Below are 20,008 nucleotides of genomic sequence, written 5' to 3'. Positions count from 1 at the left end.
ACGTGACTATGCATAATGGAATATAAATGGAAGAATAGAGTAGAGTAGAGTAGAGTAGAGTAGAGTAGAGTAGAATATATGGAATTGAATGGTTCCTCTTGGAAAGGGAGTGGGGAGGAGAAAGAGAGATAGAGACAAGAAAAAGAGAAAAAAGAAAGAAAGAAGGAAGGAAGAAGAGAAAGGGGAGAGAGATAAGAAACAAAGGAGGAAGGAAAGAAAGAAGGAAAGAAAAGGAACAGAAAGAAAAAAGAAAAAAGGAAAGTGGGAGGGGAGGGTTATGACAGATAAGCCACTCCCACACAATCACATGACCACCAAGCCACTCCCACCCAGTCACATGACTGCCAAGCCACTTCCTCCCACAAAATTAAGCCACTCCCACAAAATTAAGCCACGGCCACAAAGTGGCAGTAAAATTTTTGGGGACCCACTCCGGCAACAGATGTAAAGTTTATACATGTCCTAAGCTTATGCGCTATCTAAATACCAGACATCTGATTAAAAAGTGATGGATGACAATAAATAAAAAAACTTAATTTTGTCCAATTGCTAGTGACCCTTATTCTAACATATAACTTCTTATCTCATGAATGCATATCTAACACCTTGCAGCAATGAAAAATTTAAAAATACCCCAGGATTTGTTGCATCCTCCTAACGTATTTTTTATCAAGGCTACATATCCTAGGTTTCAATTTATGGTACAGTTTCTTGTTTTATGAAGAATTATATTTTATTATTGTTTGCCTGGGAGCTGCCGGTGTGATCGAGGTAAAGTCAATGATATAAACACAACTGCAATAGTTGATGTAGGCAAAAGTAATAATTACAATGGGAGGTCTCTTCATCAAATACCCTGTTTCCCCGATAGTAAGACACCCCCGATTGTAAGACGTATCGGGGGTTTCAGGGGGGTCGGCTAATATAAGCCGTACCCCGAAAGTAAGACATATGTCTTACTTTCGGGGAAACACGGGGGTATTGCCGGGGGGGAGCCCGATGACGTCGCTTCCAAGCTCCCCGCGCGCCCCTCGTCTTCGCCTCGCCGCGGCGCCACCGCCTCTTCCCCGGCTTGGCAAAGCGAAGGACGGCGCTGGTCCAAAGCGAGCCGAGCGGGCGGCGGCTTGCAACGAAGGCGCTCATCCCAGCAACCGAGTCCTGCCGAGGCTCGGCTGCAAGCGGCCAGCGAGGCCGACCGGCTCCGAGGTGAGCGGCCGGAGCTGCGTCCTCCTTCGCCCGCCTCCTTTCCGGCAGGCAGGTGGGGCTGCCCAACTGCGCAGAGCGGCTCCTCCCCTCCAGACACACGCTTCCCCGACACGCGTCTGCGGCTCCACGCGTGCACGCCGCTTGGAGCCCTGAGGTTGAACTTGGAAAAGGGCTCACGAGGCTCCTGTCCCGCGGCTGCCCTTCTGGACTCTGGGGAGATGCCTTCGGGAACACGACCCTTTCAATTTTTTTCCAATGTAAGACATACCCCGAAAGTAAGACGTAGTGGGGCTTTTGGGGGTAAAAAGAAAGTAAGACACTGTCTTACTTTCGGGGAAACACGGTAAGTGTCGACATGTGGTTGAAATCTTATCTCTAGATCAAAGGGTCAAGACCCATATCTCTGAGATTCAGACAATTGCTTAGTTACATGTTTAGTTGTCTCCCCCAAATCCTATTGTATTTTGTATTAATAGAATCATCTGAACTTTTCCCTTCAGAGATGAAGAAGCTTCTTGGATGAGAAGCTAAATGTTTTCAAAGAAAAATGAGAAAGTCCAGTTGCTTCTTGAAAAAGCACCTTAACCTGGATGACTTGAGAATCTCCATAGATCTTTGAACTTTTGAATTTTAGGAAGAAGCTAAAGCTATTATGCACAAATCTGTTATTCAGATATGTGTCATCAGTGATGTTCTGTCAACACATGATGTTGGATGACTGAAAAAAATGATGTAAATTACTAGAGTGGAAATAACCTAATATTAGCTTTTGATGTGTGGGTATGTGTGCATATACACACATACACCACACACCTGTTGAAATATTATTAGTGATTTAAACCATGGTTGAAGCTAATCAAAACGTAAAAAGCCATTCAACCAGCAATGATTTATCTATCTAATGTAAACTAGAATAGAGGCCTCATTAGAAATTAAATTTTGTTACGGACAATGATTATAAACAGATGGAAGGTTATCATAATGTATTGGAGTTATATATCATATGGACAAGACTAACCTGTTCTGTACATTTTCAAGGTAATATGAATAGCTAAAGGAATTGAATTTTCTACAGCGTTAGCAATAACTTGACTGATGTCTGAAATTAGCAAAGCTATACTTTACATTGCAGAAAGCACTATTCAGCTTTTGGTATATTTTGAATTCGGAAACAAATATTAGTTGCATATCCTAATCGCTTAATAAATAATTGATCTCTTAATCTTATAACTAATTGCAATAATTCTAAAATATTAACATTAATCTTGTATAACTAGACATATTAACTCTCATGTAGATTTATTTTTAAATTTCATTGGTGTACATTTGTTTGTTTTGCAACACCAGCATACAGTCTGTTCTGTCTGGCTCTCTGGTAGACTCCTCCCAAAAATTCACAGGTACAAATTTCAGACACACACACGTTTGAAAATTCAAAACAATGTTCTTTATAATGAAAATGCACTTAAACTAAGCCCTCTTTTGATATAGCAAAGAGCACCCCTCTCCAAACAAACTGGAAATTTGTACAAGTCCCTTATCAGTTCTGAGATACTTAGCTTGCAGCTGTGAGGCAATTCACAGTCCTTCTTCTTTCACAAAGTGAAACACACTTTGCTCTGGTTTAGTTTCAAAGCGGGGAAAAATCAGCACACAAAAGGTCAAAGTCAGTAAAGCAGTCACGAAACACAACAATCAGATAATCTTCCACAATGGCCAAACCCAAAGGGTGCTATTTATAGCAGCCTCACTAATTACCACAGCCCCACCCAACCACAGGTGGCCTCATTTTCTTTTATAATAATCTCTCAGTTGTTGTTGCCTATGCATCGCTCTCTGCATGCGTGGCTGTATCATTAACTCTTGTTCTGAATCCAAGGAGGAGTTAGATAATTGATCTCCTTCTGAGCTGTCTGCCTCACTCTCCTCCTCCCTGTCACTCATGTCTTCTTGGTCAGAGGAGCCTTCATCAGCAGATTCCACCGCGGGCAAAAGGAGGCCTGCAGCATGTAGATGTCTCCCCCACATCCACAGTCCTTAGGGCAGGAGCTGGGCCAGAGCTAACCACAACACAGTCCATATGGAGTCTTTTTCTGTAGATGTAGCTAGCTAATGATTATCTTAATTAACTCAAACAATATATTACTTCATAGTACTGTATATATTATAACAGTTAGGGAGATGCTGAAAGTACCTTGAGACGTTGAAAAACTGAACCTTTGGTCATCTTAACATATGTCCAGATAGAAAATTGCTATAAGATTACTGATAGTGCACACTATGAGCATTCATTCAACTGTGAATGTTCATTAAATGAAGAATTCGTGATTGTATGTCATAGTAGGTTCACACTTAATCAGATGGAGAATTGGGAATAGTGGGATGCAGTGCATGGAATCAAGGTTGCAGAACTATTCCCAGTCTTTGACTCTGCAGCTGCATCTCAGTGTCCACTGGAGTCATACAATTGCTAAAGCAGGAACATATTTGAAGAAACATTTTGAGGAAACCAGTTCAGCTGAACACAGGCATTCAAATACTGAAAGTCAGAAATTCTAGTCTGCAAGTAATTGACTCTTCATTGTGTAATGGATGACTATATCAATAATAAATGTTAATAAAAGGGACTAATGTCTTTGAGATTGTGCATCAGACTGAAAGTTAAGATATAGAATAGAATAGAATAGAATTTTTATTGGACAAGTGTGATTGAACACACAAGGAATTTGTCTTGGTGCATATGCTCTCAGCGTACATAAAATAAAATATACATTTGTCAAGAATCATGTGGTACAACACTTAATGATTGTCATAGGGGTCAAATAAGCAATGAAGAAGCAATATTAATAAAAATCTTAGGATATAAGCAACAAGTTACAATCATACAGTCAACATGGGAGGAAATGGTTGAAAGGAATGATGAGAAAAATTAGTAGAATAGAAGTGCAGATTTAGTAGAAAGTCTGACAGTGTTGATGGAATTATTTGTTTAGTAGAGTGATGGCGTTCAGGGAAAAACTGTTCTTGTGTCTAGTTGTCTTGGTGTGCAGTGCTCTGTAGCGACTTTTTGAGGGTAGGAGTTGAAACAATTTGTGTTCAGGATGTGAGGGGTCAGTAAATATTTTCCCCGCCCTCTTTTTGACTCGTGCAGTATACAGGTCCTCAATGGAAGGCAGGTTGGCAGCAATTGTTTTTTCTGCAGTTCTGATTGTCCTCTGAAGTCTGTGTCGATCCTGTTGGGTTGCAGCACCAAACCAGACAGTTCTAGAGGTGCAGATGACAGACTCAATGATTCCTCTGTAGAACTGTATCAGCAGCTCCTTGGGCAGTTTGAGCTTCCTGAGCTGGCGCAGAAAGAATATCAGAATTCCACTCCAGTAAATTCTTTTTTTAAATCCAGGACCTGTTCTATTGCAATTAGATTGAGAATTTTTAGTTCAACCTGACAGGAAGTAGGCTGGAAACATCACAAAAATGGCAGATTTTTCCACACAAAGAAAGGATGAACTGGGACTTTAGAATCCTACCAGTTAGCATGTCAGGCCAAAGCCATATTTTACTGAAGCCTCTGGCCTGCCACATTTAAATGATTTAGAATGTTTCTTGCTCTGAGAACTTGGGGGGGGGTGCATGCTATGACACATTCCTTTTAGGTTCTCAAGGTCAGCCTTTGTTCAGCATCTGGCCAGAAGCTGCTGGGAATTGCAGGATACGCTGGCAGAAGATGTATGATTTATGTGATGGGCTTGTGGGAGGAGATACAAGGAAATGAATTCTAACCCGGATGGAGATACCCTCGTAATTTTAGATTCGGGTTTCTCCAGTTGTGCTAACATGGCCCTGTTAATAAATTGGAACTTTGAAGAAAGTGAAGCCTTGGACTCTGATTTATTTCTCTGATGCTATTTGGAACGCTTGATGGAATTTGTAACTTTTCCGATCTCTAGCAAGACTTGTACCAAAATTTATCAGCGAGACTTTATGCGTTCTGACTTATTTGCTGCTCTCTAAACCTTTTCTTTAAACCACAAGTTATGTGAAAATAATTTATTATTGATGAAAACTGCGTCATTTTAGCTTATATCATTTCAGATTTTGCTTCCAAGTGAAAACTTTATGCCTAAATGTTCTGGTTAATTTGACAGTTCACTGTACTGTATTGAGTACAGAACGGTTCTGTATTCTGCTAGTATCTCATGGAAGAAAGAAATAAGTTGAAGGAAGCCTGACAAAAGTAATAAAGGAGTGCAAGGGAAGTGAGAGAATTGGTACTTGATAGTTTCAGCACGGTTTCAACTTTGTTTAGATAAGTCAGGAAGAGAATATATAAGAACAGAACATATGGGGGGAGGGGGAGGAAATCTTTCCAAGGATTTCTGCTAAGCTTTAGCAGACAAAAAAGAATGAAACGCGTATATGTGTAATGCTTGAAGAGACATTTGTCTAAAAGGAGGAAACAAATTTGGCTGTTCTATTTCACTTACTTTCTGCATGGTAGATCTTACTCAACTGTCCAGAGAAACTGACAGGAAAAATAGACTAACAAATAGGATAATGTAATACAATGAACGGAACATGAAAACATTCTCTTTGAAGGGCAATAGTTATACCAGAAGTGTAGCCAGAAAATGATATTAAGAATCCCCACAGATAACTTTAATTAGGAAAAATTAGCCTGGATGTTGGTACTCTGGGACAAAGAACTAAAGTATATTGAAAGAATTCGTAATATTGAAATTTGAAGAGGAAGAATTCAACATTTCTATCCAGAAATTTCAGGCAAATGGATTACAACTGAAGGAAACCCGAAAACTTTTTGTTTATGCTGATAAGGGAGAATACTATCACTAAAGGCAGGATTAGCGTCTCCCTCCCTGATTCATGCCAGTAACACATAAAATATGATTTTTCAGTACAGGGAAGGAGACTTACATGTTTTATCAGAAGGGAGGCTGGCAGAAAGAAAGGGCAGCGCCGGACTTACCCGGCTGGCAGGCTTTGCTGGAGGGACCGGGAGACACGGTCCCTCATGGCGGCCGCCATCTTGGATCCCGGGCGAAGTCTCGCGATGCGAGACTTCGCTCGGGAGATCAGGGCCTGACTGGCCAGGCTCCTGATTGGTCCGGGCGGGGCCTGCTTGCCCTATATAAGGGCGAGCAGGCCCGGGGCTCTCCCTTCGCCCGGACTGCAGATCTGAGCAGACACATGGCTGTCTGCTCGTGGAGTCCTTTCGGCGGCCGCGTGGGCGGCCGCCGCTTTTGGAAGCCTCGTCGGAGGCTTGCGGAGGCTCCAGCTACTTGGAGCAGCTGGGCGAAAGCCCCATCCGTGGCCGGCGGTCCGCCCCTCTTCTCCCGCTTCGTAAGAGGCGGCCGGGGGTTGCGGCCGCCATTTTGGAAGCCTCGACGGAGGCTCGTGGAGCGGGGGCTTCGGGTCCGGCGTGAAGGCCGGGTCTGTTTCGGCCCTCTATTTGCCCTGGGGGTGATCCTTCTGGTCGCCTCCTCGGGACCGTGGGGGATCGGGCGGGGGGGATCGCGTGGCGCCCCCCCCGTTTTGTGGCCCCGGTATAGGGGGCAGTTAGGCCCTTGGCGGCAGCTCCTTGCTGCTGCGCTGCCTGTGCGGGCAGAGGCCATTTGCTGCCCTCTTGGCATTTCTGTGTAAAAATAAGAATGAGATAACACATTAATAATAATGATAACACTGCTTATATTGGTAATTGTGGTTAATATTATTTAATATATTTATATAGACACAGAAGGCAGGAAAAGACCTATTGGTCCCTCTAGTCTGCCCTTATAATATTTCCTGTATTTTATATCAGGATGGATATATGTTTCTCCAAACATGTTTAAATTCTGTTTCTGGGTAGTCAAACTTCAGTACCACCGTTCTAGTCAAACATTAATTATTTAAATGTTTGGTAGCCTAGGAAGGTGATGAGGCCCTTGGCCAGGGTAGCTAGGAAGCCCCCCCCCCCGGTGGGTCCTGTTGGGGGGATTACAGTGGCCACCCGGTCCTGGTTTTCTGGGGGTTTTTCGGGGGGGGCACCTGTAATCAGGTTTGGCCCCCCGCCGGCCCCTACTGCGGGGGCACGGGCCCCTGGGCAGCTTTTTGCTATGGCCTGGTGTCAGGGGCGGGGGGTTCAGACCCTGCCGACGCAGGCTGTAGTGCCTCCGCCCCCTTTTGCCCGCCCCTAAAAGGGGACGGTTGCGAGGGGAGGGGGTCCAGGGTACAAACCCCACCTACTGGGGGAAAATGGGCCCTGCCCAGGTATGTAAGCACGCTCGAGGGTTGGTTGGGGGACTACCACCCTCGCTCGAGAGCGGCTGCTCTCTTGCTAGGTTTCTTTCAGGGATTCAGGATCCCTTGCATGGGAGGGGTCCCCTTTAGGGGTGGTCCCCTGAAAGGCGAGTGGTGAATTTAGGTTGATTCACCACTTGTCTTTTGCTAAGGGGGAGTCAGTGAATGATTTCATTCCTGACGAACTTTGTTCGGTGCGGTACGCATCCTTTGATGCGACCGTGACCATGGTTAGGAAGTGTGGGGTTGGAGCCCTTATGGGAAAATGCGACATTGAGTCGGCATTCCGGCTCCTCCCCATACACCCAGACGGATTCGGGCTTCTGGGCTTCCATTGTGAAGGTGGGTTTTTTGGGGACAGGGCACTGCCAATTGGCTGCTCTGTCTCATGCTCTCTTTGGGAGTTTTAGCACCACCTTGGAGTGGTCGCTCAGGAGGCACAGCGGTCTGGGATCGGTCGTTCACTACCTTGATGGATTCTTGTTGGCGGGGCCTGCGCGTTTAGAGCAATGCTTTGCTCTAATGCTGGACTTCGGAGCCCTTTGCGCTCTGTTGGGGGGGCCTTTAGCCTCTGAGGGGACCGTGGGCCCCACCACCAAGATTACCTTCCTCGGTACTGAATTGGACACAGAGGTGCAATCTTCCAGATTGCCCTTAGAGAAGTTGTTTAAGAGCAGAAGAAAGTTGGTGAGGTGCTGGGCTGCCGGAAGGTTACCCTACGGCAGCTTCAGGAATTGGCAGGCATTCTTAATTTTGCCTGTCGGGTGGCTGTTCCGGGTAGGGTTCTTTCCAGGAGGTTGTACGACGCGATGAAGGGGCTCCGTTTGCCCCATCATCATACCCGCCTTTGCGCTGGGGTCAGGGCTGACCTCGGCGTGTGGTGGGCTTTCTGGGTCAGGTTTAATAGGCATGGCCTCCGGAATGGAGTGCCTCTTCATTGGTTCAGGACCTTACGTTTTTAGAGCTCTTCCCCTTAGTAGTGGCCTTAGAGCTTTGGGGGGAGCAGTTTAGGGACAAGACCGTGCACTTTTGGTGACAACCTAGCGGTTGTCCATGTGGTGAATGCCCTGTCCTCTACGAGCGACAGGGTCCTGCGGCTTGTCCGCCATTGTGTGCACAGGTCCTTGTCCCTAAACGCGTTTGTTTTTGGCTAGGCATGTCCCCGGGGTGGATAACGGGGTCGTTGATGCCTTGTCCCGTGGTCAGTGTCCAGGTTTCGGACCCTGGCCCGTGGGCCCGGGAGTCGTCAGATGCGTTCCCCGGCCACCTTTGTAGTCTGGGGGGGGGCTCCCGGGCGTAGGAGAGTAAGGGTCTGCTGGGCTATGGCCCTCTCCGTGGTGCCTGGCACTCTGGGGGATTCCCAGCAGACGGGTGCAGAGTTCGGGGAGTTCAGGCAGGATACGGGTTAACCCTATAGCTGGCCTGCCCCAGTTGTGTACCTGGCCATATTTGTGTCCAGTTTGGGCAGTGTGGCCTTTCAGTTAGGACTTTGAGGTCAAGGTGGCCGGCCTCGCCTTTTGTCTAAGGCGGGGCTGGTTTGTGGATTTATGGTGAGTTCCGCATAGTAAGATGCGGGACGGCTGGCCAGGGCCTTATCGCTGGTTGCTAGGTCCTTTTTGGCCTTCCATCTCATTGCCTTAGTCGGGCGGGTTTTGGAGTACAGGGTTTGGCAGGCCAAGCGTGGATCCCGCCGCTTGTGGGAACGCTCGTTCCGCAGTGGCGCCGCCTCTAGTGCGGTGACGGCGTTCTCGATACTGAGGATTCGGGGATGCCAACCGCTGGCGGTCGACGGCCTGTTTTAGGCTACGAATGGCCAGTTGAGGGTCCGGGGTGAGGTCTTAGGTCAGGGCTCCCTTTTTGGTCCCCTTCTATTCAACCCCGCCGGGCGGACCGACGGTGTTGCTTTGGGTCATGAGCGCTCCGAGACCACTCAGCAACACGGTACCGTCGGGGGTGGGGACCCTGCCGTCGTGGCGGCTGGGTCCTTATTGTCTGGCGGGGGAGACGGGGCGTGCGGTGGGGACGGGCGTTTCTACCGCTATGCTGGGTGGGCGGCATCCCATTGCTGCGCCCAGTTGGTCATGGGAGGGCGGCATCCCATTGCTGCGCCCAGGTGGTGCTGGGAGGGCGGCATCCCATTGCTGCGCCCAGTTTGTCCTGGGAGGGCGGCATCCCATTGCTGCGCCCAGTTTGTCCTGGGAGGGCGGCATCCCATTGCTGCGCCCAGTTGGTCCTGGGAGGGCGGCATCCCATTGCTGCGCCCAGTTGGTCCTGGGAGGGCGGCATCCCATTGCTGCGCCCAGTTGGTCCTGGGGGGCGGCATCCCATTGCTGCGCCCAGGTGGTGCTGGGAGGGCGGCATCCCATTGCTGCGCCCAGTTGGTCCTGGGGGGGCGGCATCCCATTGCTGCGCCCAGTTGGTCCTGGGAGGGCGGCATCCCATTGCTGCGCCCAGGTGGTGCTGGGAGGGCGGCATCCCATTGCTGCGCCCAGGTGGTCCTGGGAGGGCAGCATCCCATTGCTGCGCCCAGTTGGTCCTGGGGGGCGGCATCCCATTGCTGCGCCCAGTTGGTCCTGGGTGGGCGGCATCCCATTGCTGCGCCCAGGTGGTGCTGGGAGGGCGGCATCCCATTGCTGCGCCCAGTTGGTCCTGGGAGGGCGGCATCCCATTGCTGCGCCCAGTTGGTCCTGGGGGGCGGCATCCCATTGCTGCGCCCAGTTGGTCCTGGGAGGGCGGCATCCCATTGCTGCGCCCAGGTGGTGCCAGGGGCGGCATTCCATTGCTGCGCCTTGGATGTGTGCTGGGAGGGCGGCATCCCATTGCTGCGCCCAGTTGGTCCTGGGAGGGCGGCATCCCATTGCTGCGCCCAGTTGGTCCTGGGGGGCGGCATCCCATTGCTGCGCCCAGTTGGTCCTGGGAGGGCGGCATCCCATTGCTGCGCCCAGTTGGTCCTGGGAGGGCGACATCCCATTGCGCCCACGTGGTGCCAGGGGCGGCATTTCATTGCTGCGCCTGGATGTGTGCTGGGAGGGCGGCATCCCATTGCTGCGCCCAGGTGGTGCTGGGAGGGCGGCATCCTGTTGCTGCGCCCAGGTCGCTGGTCTTGCTATTGGAGCAAGGACCGGTACGGCTTGGGGGTCGGTTGGGGACCCACCAGGCTTGCGGAAGCCTGCGGTGGCTTCACGCTGTGTGGCTCGCCACGTATGTGGTGCGGTCTTCGATCCCCTGGGGACCTTTGTGGGTCGTGGGTTTGGGTGGGCAGCGTCCTGTGGCCGCACCCAGGTGGCTGGTATTGCACTTAGGTGGCAATGACCTGTGCACACTGGGAGGCCTGGCGCTGATCATCCAGGCACGCGAAGACCTGCGAGGGCTTCGTGAGGTATGGCCCACCACGCAAGTGGTGTGGTCCGAAATTTTACCTAGGCTTGGGTGGAGGGACGCCTCTTCCCTTCAGGGCCATTCACCGGGCTAGACGACGGGTGAATAGGGCTATGGGTAAAACGGTTAGGGAACTAGGTGGGGTTGTAGTGGCCCATCCCCTTATCACAATAGACCGGCCATGGCTTTACCGGGCCGATGGCGTTCACCTGTCAGAACAGGGGAATGCCATTTTCTTACAGGACCTGCAGCGGTCTCTGCGTGAGCTGGCGCAGCTAGAGGGGGGAGTCGGGGGGCCAAGATAGAGATCTGACCCCCACTCCTGTGGCAGGTTAGGGGCGGAAAACTGGGGTGGTTTAGCAACCGCGCGTTCTCCCTTGGGCATCTTTGGGGATGATTGACAGGTTCTCCGCAAGCTCATGGAGGGAGTTTCTGCCTGAGCAGCTGGGGGGAACCTGTCTTTGGGTCCTGCACCTTTAATTCCCCGATTCGGGTTAGCCGGTGGGACCCCCCTCATGCACAGCATGGCAGAAAAAGGTCGCAGGTGACGGCCTGGCCCTCACCTGGACTTGCATCGAGATACGCCCATGAGTTGCCCAGGAATGTTTGTTGGCATAACGTCATTTCCGCCCCGGAAGTAGTTGTTTGACCCTGCAGGTCCATTTCCGGGTCATAGTTGTTTATGCTAATTTATGCAAAGTATTTGAATAAATTATGCAAATTTATGTTAATAAAAATGACCCAATTTAAATCCAGCTCTTGTGTCCGTGTCGTTACTCCGTCTCTCCAGCAAAGACGATGTTGCTCCATTTGGCATTGTTCGTGCTTATCATTAGCATGCTGTGCTTGACAGAATACCTCTGAGAAATGTGACTTCGTTCTAAAGCCAATCACTAGATGTTTCTATGTGCATGGGAATGACAGCAGCTTCCTTCCTACTCTTTCCACAAAGTGCCAAAGGGATGCCTGTGTTAAATTGGTTTCTGTGGGCAGATAATAAAGAAATGTTCTCTATTATTCTTTCATCATATGGGGATATGGGATTACTAAGAGAATGCGATGAAAATCAATGACCTGCTGTAATTACCTGAGACAGTAGGAAAGGTCTGTATATGCAGGTAGATATTCTGATTGATAGTACTTGAAGCATATTCATCATTCATGATATCATTATTATATTATTGTTAAAATTTAAACCTCATCATTCAACTTTGTTTTTTCTTATAAATACCCAAAGTGGCTGTTGCCATTCCAAGCTACAGAACATTTCTGAATTATTATTTTTGGGGGGAGATGCTTATCCAGTTATGTATTTTGTTCAAAAAGAAAATACTGGACTTTTCTGCCAAATGGACTGCCATACACACTGCTAAAAAATAAAAAATAAAGGGAACATTTAAACAACGCAATTGTTCTGTCTGGGTCCCTCCAGAAAACACCAACCCAAAAAGAGAATCCAGACACACTGATAAAAATCAAAGGCAGTTTATAGAATTCAAAGCAAAAACAGGTAACAGAAAATGTCCTTACACACAGGAACTTCAAAGATGTTTCACGAAGGCCATGAAGTAAAACAGGATTCTTGCTGTCAAAAACAACGCTGGAGATAACAAACATACGCCTCCCCCAAGTCTTCCAGTCTTCTAGGCCACAAGCCAAGATCAGAGACGCCGAGAAGCAAAGCAGGGTCACAGGACTTCCAAGTTGATAACGCTCCACATGGCCAAAAGGGCTTGCCTGCCTTTTAAACCCTGCTGAGGAGAACCACACCCAAACCCAGCTGTTGCCAATTCAGTGCTGCCAATACCTTTCTAATTGGTCCCGTCTCTGAGCTGCACGTCTCTGTCGCATGTCAATTATAGCCTGTGCTTCCTCATCCAATGAAGACAGGCTACTGGCTGGAGAGAGCCCCCCCCCCTGGGGCTCTCAGGCTGCTCCCACTCATCCTCTTCCTGACATTCCTCTCCCCCGTCTGCCTGGTCCTTCCCCTCCTGTTCACTGTCCTCCTCCTCCGGGCCTGGATCCAGCAGAGATGCAGCCGGTCCCTGAGGAGCCTCAGGCTGAATCACAACAGCAATATAACTCCAAGTCAATCAAACTTCTGTGAAATCAAACTGTCCATTTAGGAAACAACAATGATTGACAATCAATTTCACATGCTGTTGTGCACATTCAACTTTGTACAGAACAAAGTATTCAATGAGAATATTTCATTCATTCAGATCTAGGATGTGTTATTTGAGCGTTCCCTTTATTTTTTTGAGCAGTATATTTACGTTAAAAGCTTTTACTTAACAAACTATTCGATGATAACAGTATGAGACTATTATCATGCAAATACTGTCAGCCTGCACTATAGATACAGTCCTCACATCAGTACATCAGCCAGGTTTTTGCTGTTTTGACAGTTAGAACTGACTGCTTCCCCCAAATTAAATATTATTACTCTGATAAAACTTGCTTTTAGGTGGAAACAATGACATTATCAGCTGGTTTCAAATCTTAACCTCATCGTACAAAATGGGAGGTTAGAGTAAGAAATGTTGATTTTCTTATTATAATGTGCACTAATTGTTCTGCCTGACTGGCTCGGCAATGCGTAATAGTCCAGTGAAAAGAAATCAAACACACACGTGCTCTGCTAATCAGCAAATTTGTATTAGATACACAAAAATAGCTTACTCAAAAAACCAGTTCTTAATGTCCGAAAACAATGCAAGGCTTACTTCAGCCGCATACAAAAAAAACACAAGGAAAAACAAACAAACAAAGACAACCTGGAATGAGCAAAGACGTTTCAGGAGTCCTTTTGAATCTTTGAAGCAAACAGCAAGTCCCAGAGTTTTCACCTCCCACTTGTCTGACAAAGCTGGGTTGAAAACTCCAACAGCACAGAAACTTCGAAGCAGGAACCACAAAACAACACAGATAAACAGCCACAGTTTGTCTTGGCCCTTGTGCTCTTTTTATCCCTTTAGCCCTCATTAAGGGAACCACACCCAAACCAGGTGCTCCTATCATGATTTGTAATACTCCTTAAAGCGATCCCTTCTTTGCATAGCTCTTCGGCTACATAAATCAATGTATTGATCTGCAGACGAACTGAGCGAGGACAGACTGTCTGAGGGACTGCAGGCCAAATCCCCTGGGCTGTCTGCTGAATCCTCCTGGCTGTCTGCCACATCTTCCTGGCTGTCAGCCAGGTTTTCACGTTCACTTTGTGCTGCGTCTCTCCCATCTGTGGGAGCAACGGCTGGCCCAGGCCCAAACACAACACTAATGATTTTGGCTTATTTCACTGGTGTAGGTGTTTCATTGGTGTTAGTGTTGATTTCTATGTCTTCTATGCAAGTCTGAGTCTTTGGAGAGGGGCAGCATACAAATCTAATAAACTAATAAACTGTAAGATACACCGAAGCCAGTCAAGTTATTTAGTATCTGGTAGGGGAAGCACTGCCACTGACACCTTTTCCTGTCAGTGTAAATGCAATGACAATAAATTTAAAATTATTGCTGTAGTATCCTGACATTCAAAATCCACTTCCTCTGGCAGCTGTTTCATTCTGCCAGCCATGAACTGCATCAAAGGCTTTTACTTTGAATATTATTCCACTCCACACCAATTTACTTACCTTTAAATTATATCAAAAAGCCCTTGTCCGAAAGAGAGAGGGTGCTGATGACTTGCCTGTGGTTACTGTAATTATTACAAAGCCATTCAAATATAAAGAAATAGGCATCTATTCATAGGCTTCAGGCATACTGCCCTCCACTACTGCTTTACACTATTTCATAGTCTATGAAGATATTGTCACAGGTATATTAGAGCAGCATTTTCCACATTGTGTTCTGCACAACCCTAGGGTTCCAGGATGTGAGCTTGCTGAGATTCCTTAGACTGAGGCCCTAACAAAGAAAGAAGAAAATAAAGGAAGAAAAATAAAGTAAATGAAGGCAATTTTCTATTATTAGAGCTTTGCCTCTGACTCAGGAGAATTTTTTTAAAAACCTGATGGATTCTGCAGTCCGAAAAAGTTTGAAAAATGCAGCATTACAGAATCAATTATTACCTATGCTGTGTTTTTCCCCCCACTTTGGTTCACCTCCCCACTTTGTTTTTTCACAGATTCTCTCCATGGGAATGATGACTGAATATTATCACTACTTTTTTACAACTCTGGTAAGATACTTCAGTAATTATTTGTACCATTAACACAGAAAGAGCTGAAGAGAAGTGATGGGCGAACCCAACGGTGTTCGGGTTCGGCAAGTTCGGATGAACTTCATGCAAAATTCAGCCGAACCCGAACTGAACCCGAACGGGGAATCCCACCAAGAGATTTGACGTCACATATACCGGCAGGTTGCTAAGGATGCCAAGGTGATCACTTCCTGGATTCCACAGAGGGCAGATGCTCATCTTTTTTCTTCAATGAGCCTCTGCCCTCCGTTCTCCCCACCCCACACTCCATTATTCCTACATACTTTTCTCCTCTTTTTTCTTCAATGAGCATCTGCCCTCCTTTTTCATAAAAATATATTTTTTTATTTTTATGTGAAAGGACCGCCCTTTGCTTGCAGTGCTGCTGCAGTGTCCTTTTTCGGAAACATAACAATGTTTATTTTTACGTGAAACCGCCCTTTGAAGGAGCTGGGGAATCCCTCCCACAAAGAGATTCCGGGGGCGGAGCTTTGATGTCACCAGCAGGTTGCTAAGGATGCCAAGGTGATCACTTCCTGGATTCCATGGAATCCAGGAAGTGATCACCTTGGCATCCTTAGCAACCTGCCGGTGACGTCAAAGCTCCGAATGCCAAACGCGACCCCGAACTTTGCCTGAAGTTTCAAAAAATTTCGGGTTCATGTTCGGTATACTGAACGCCGCAAAATTCAGTACGGCCCCGAATTGTGCGAGTTCGGTCCGCCCATCACTACTGAAGAGCTTATTTTATGACAGTGTTCTATGTATGGCCCTAGTAAATTTCCAAAAATAAAATTATGCTAAAAAATAACTGTAGCTCGTAGTCAGATCTTGTAAACAAGATGGCTTGGCATATCCATCACAATCAGCAATTCACTCACTCTGTTTTCATCTCTCTTCAATCTGCTAATTAATTCAGTGAAGAACTCACATTTTAACAGCATATCCTTGAAAAGTTTGGGCAGGAGGAAAAGACCAAAGTTACTGGTCTACTATGAAATTTGTAATTATAGAATAATTATCTTCTACCAGGAACTCTGGGAACTTGTGCTCGTGTTGACTGTAAACAATAGATTTTTGTAATCAACATAGATGGAGTACGTCCAGTGGGTGAATGCTGAACTAGTCTTGCTTAAGGTTTCCAAAGGACTTCTCTAAAATGGAGGAATTGGTCACAAAATCAGTCTAGTATCCTTAATTGTTTATGGTTATATTTTAACTGCATCAAACACAGTGCCATTGTTTAGGCTTTCAGGATGTTATTGACTTAGAAAAATCCATATTATTCAAGAGCTTTATTAAATAAAGACACTGATGTTCCAAAATTAAAGTAAGAGCAACTTCTCAAATAATATCACATCACTGGGTTATATTTTGTATACAAATGTTTACCATAAAAAGTAATATTGTTACAAAAAAACTCTAACTTCCTTGAAAATAAATTATTATTAATATTTTTGTAAATATTACAGTCTCACATTGAGAAAACATTTAAAATATACAGAAAGAATATTTTCCCCTTTTTCTTGCTTCACTTAATTATTTTTACCATTGTGAAAGATGAGAATGTTCTAATTAAAACCAGAGCACACAGTAGTATATGGATGGATGGATGGATGGATGGATGGATGGATGGATGGATGGATGGATGGATAGACAAATTTCACATCCTGATAAATGATTTATACTCTTTCATGTTATGTTATTTATGACATGATTTTGAAATGTGCCACACAAATTAATATCACTCAAATTAGTCCTTAAATTGCTGCTCTACAAACCTCTAATTCACATGGAACTGCTTATTTGCTGTTCTAATACATACATCAGATAAAGTGACAGCTATTTACCCCAGGTAGCAGGCAAGGGAAATACCAAGCTTCAAAATTGTAAAATTATATTATTTATGTTGTTGACTTTTTCAAGGCATGAAGTAATCAATTTGTCATGATTTCCTGAGTAGATGTCTCTCCCCCCACCCCTCTCATCTCCTGTGTTTGTAGCAGAAACATTATTACAAAAATACTATAAATCAGCACATGTACTCCTGGGCACCCTTCTTAGAATATAATATTACAAATATCTGGAGTTCTGTGTTAACACAAGTTATATCTATGATATCTAATAAATCATATTCAGTTCATCATTATTTAGATTTAATAATGTATGCACTGTCTAGAAAACTTGGACTTAAGAAGGATAATATATATTCAATATCAACAGGGATTTGGCAGAAATAGTGAAAGGCAAAGATAAGATTTCACATTTAAGCTTTAAGTTTACATGGGTGGATATGTCTATATTGAACAAGTTCAGTTTCCCTGCTCAAAGAATAATACAAGGATAACTAATTGAAAGCTACATAATTGATATAAAGTCCTACTAAACCAGTGTGGCACTTTTATGTTATTGGATTGAATACAATGTTATCCATTTTATCTTTAATGCCTTTGTCTTTTCCTTTTGTTGTTGTATCACCAACAAAATCTTGGTAATACAGGATTTGTTTGCATTAGACCTGGAGCCCTTTAGATACAGTGGAGTCAATATGACTGGATTTCGTCTGCTCAACATTGACAATACACAAGTGGCTTCTGTTATTGATAAGTGGTCCATGGAAAGATTACAGGCACCACCTAAGCCAGAGACTGGACTCCTGGATGGCATGATGACAGTAAGTGACAAAACACCATCTGAAATTAAATAAGAAGTTATATTATTTTAGTGACAAGCAAATTCTAAGTGAGTTGATGACATAAAAAACAATAGAGTATTACAGCTATTCTGTGTTCATATGCGAAGATGGGGTTATATTAATGAGCTGCAGGCACAAGGTACATTCATGCCTCTTTGAGATCTGGAACATCTTTGGAACCAATTTAGTTGCAATCATGTGTCTAGTTAAACCAATTGAAGTTAGACCACAAAGAAAGAAACTTAGGAAATTCTAGTTTAGTTAAATGAAGTTCATGCCATACTTTTATATGAACAGGGTGTGTTCCAAAAATAATGCAAATGAAAAATGCGCCTTGCCACAACACGCTACGAGTCCACGAGTTCCTGGCCAAACACCAGGTGCCAACGCTGCCCCACCCCCTATAGTCCTGATGTCACCCCAGCAGACTTCTTTTTGTTCCCTTGGATTAAGGCAGCCTTGTTTTTCGTCCATAGAAGAGATCCAATCAGCCGTGACGAAGACCTTGCGAGAGATCCCCGAAGATGCCTTCTAGGGCAGTGTTTCCTAACCTTTTTTGAGCCGCGGCACTTTATTCATATTTTCGAAATCCTGGGGAACATTGAACGGGGGGGGGGGGGGCTAAAGAAAAGTTTGGACAAAAAAATCTCTTCCTCCCTTTCGCTCTATTTCTCCCTCTTTCTCTCTCTTCCTTCCTTCCCTTCTTTCTGTCTCTCCATCCCTCTTTCTTTCTTCCTCTCTTTTTTGCTCTCTTTCTCTCTCCCTCCTTCCCTTCCTCTATGTCTTTCTCTCTCCCTTGCTCTCTCTCTCTGTCTCTCTTGCTATCTCTTTCTTGCTTTTTTCTCTCTTTCTTGCTCTCTCTCTATCTTTCACTGTCTCTTGCTATAACTCTCTTTCTTTCTCTTTCTCTGCCTCTCTTGCTATCTCTCTTTCTCTGTCTCTCTTTCTCTCTCTCTCTGTCTCTCTTGCTCTGTCTCTCTTTCTTTATTTCTCTCTCTCTCTGCCTCTCTTGCTATGTCTCTCTTTCTCTCTTTCTCTGTCTCTCTTGCTATGTCTCTCTCTCTCTCTGTGTCTCTCTCTCTGTCTCTTGCTATGTCTCTCTTTCTCTCTCTCTTATTCTCTCTCTCTCTTGCTATGTCTCTCTCTCTCTCTCTTTCTGTCTCTCTTTCTCTCTGTCTCTCTTGCTATGTCTCTCTTTCTTTCTCTTTCTCTGCCTCTCTTGCTATCTCTCTTTCTCTGTCTCTCTTTCTCTCTCTCTCTGTCTCTCTTGCTCTGTCTCTCTTTCTTTCTTTCTTTCTCTCTCTCTCTGCCTCTCTTGCTATGTCTCTCTTTCTCTCTTTCTCTGTCTCTCTTGCTATGTCTCTCTCTCTCTCTCTGTGTCTCTCTCTCTGTCTCTTGCTATGTCTCTCTTTCTCTCTCTCTCATTCTCTCTCTCTCTTGCTATGTCTCTCTCTCTCTCTCTTTCTGTCTCTCTTTCTCTCTGTCTCTCTTGCTATGTCTCTCTTTCTTTCTCTCTCTCTCTGCCTCTCTTGCTATGTCTCTCTTTCTCTCTTTCTCTGTCTCTCTTGCTATGTCTCTCTCTCTGTGTGTGTGTCTCTCTCTCTGTCTCTTGCTATGTCTCTCTTTCTCTCTCTCTCATTCTCTCTCTCTCTTGCTATGTCTCTCTCTCTCTCTCTCTTTCTGTCTCTCTTTCTCTCTGTCTCTCTTGCTATGTCTCTCTTTCTTTCTCTCTCTCTCTGCCTCTCTTGCTATGTCTCTCTCTCTCTCTCTCTCTCTCTGCCTCTCTTGCTATGTCTCTCTTTCTTTCTCTCTCTCTCTCTCAGCTGACTGCAAGCGGGAGCACTGACGGCAGCAGCTGGACGTGCTGCTGGACGACGTATATGCCAGCCCCTCAGTGCCAGCATGTACGGCATCCAGCAGCACGTCCAACCGCCACCGTCGGTGCCTCCACCCTGGAGCTCCCTCTCGCCGCCGCCATCTCCCCGTGACTGCCTGGGGTCGCTGCAGCTGGCACCCTCCCACTCCCACCACCAGTGCCCTCCCGCCGGGCCCCAAAGGACACTTGCTGCCGACGCCAGGGAAGCTCCAGCTGGGTGGGGCGCTGCCGGTGCCTCCGACCTGGAACTCCCATTCGCAGCTGTCCCCCGGCTCCTGCCCGATGCCGCAGTTTCTGGCGCTCTCCTGCTGGGCCCCAAAGAAGGAAGGCGGGAAAAAGGAGGCGCGAAGAATGA

At 46.2% G+C, this 20,008-nt stretch overlaps 1 protein-coding gene across 1 annotated transcript in view; it reads left to right on the top strand.

Annotated features, from left to right (window-relative positions):
- GRIK1 (glutamate ionotropic receptor kainate type subunit 1) overlaps positions 1-20,008 on the top strand; it is a 197,693-nt gene that overhangs the window by 104,611 nt on the left and 73,074 nt on the right. Inside the window, exons 5-6 of the mRNA XM_070751768.1 lie at positions 15,008-15,061; positions 17,583-17,756. Of these exons, the coding sequence (XP_070607869.1) occupies positions 15,008-15,061; positions 17,583-17,756 (228 nt within the window). The remainder of the gene's footprint in view (positions 1-15,007; positions 15,062-17,582; positions 17,757-20,008) is intronic.

This window comes from Erythrolamprus reginae, chromosome 4 (genome assembly GCF_031021105.1).
Source record: "Erythrolamprus reginae isolate rEryReg1 chromosome 4, rEryReg1.hap1, whole genome shotgun sequence".
NCBI classification, from domain to species: Eukaryota; Metazoa; Chordata; class Lepidosauria; order Squamata; family Dipsadidae; genus Erythrolamprus; species Erythrolamprus reginae.
This window is presented reverse-complemented; position numbering and strand designations above follow the sequence as displayed.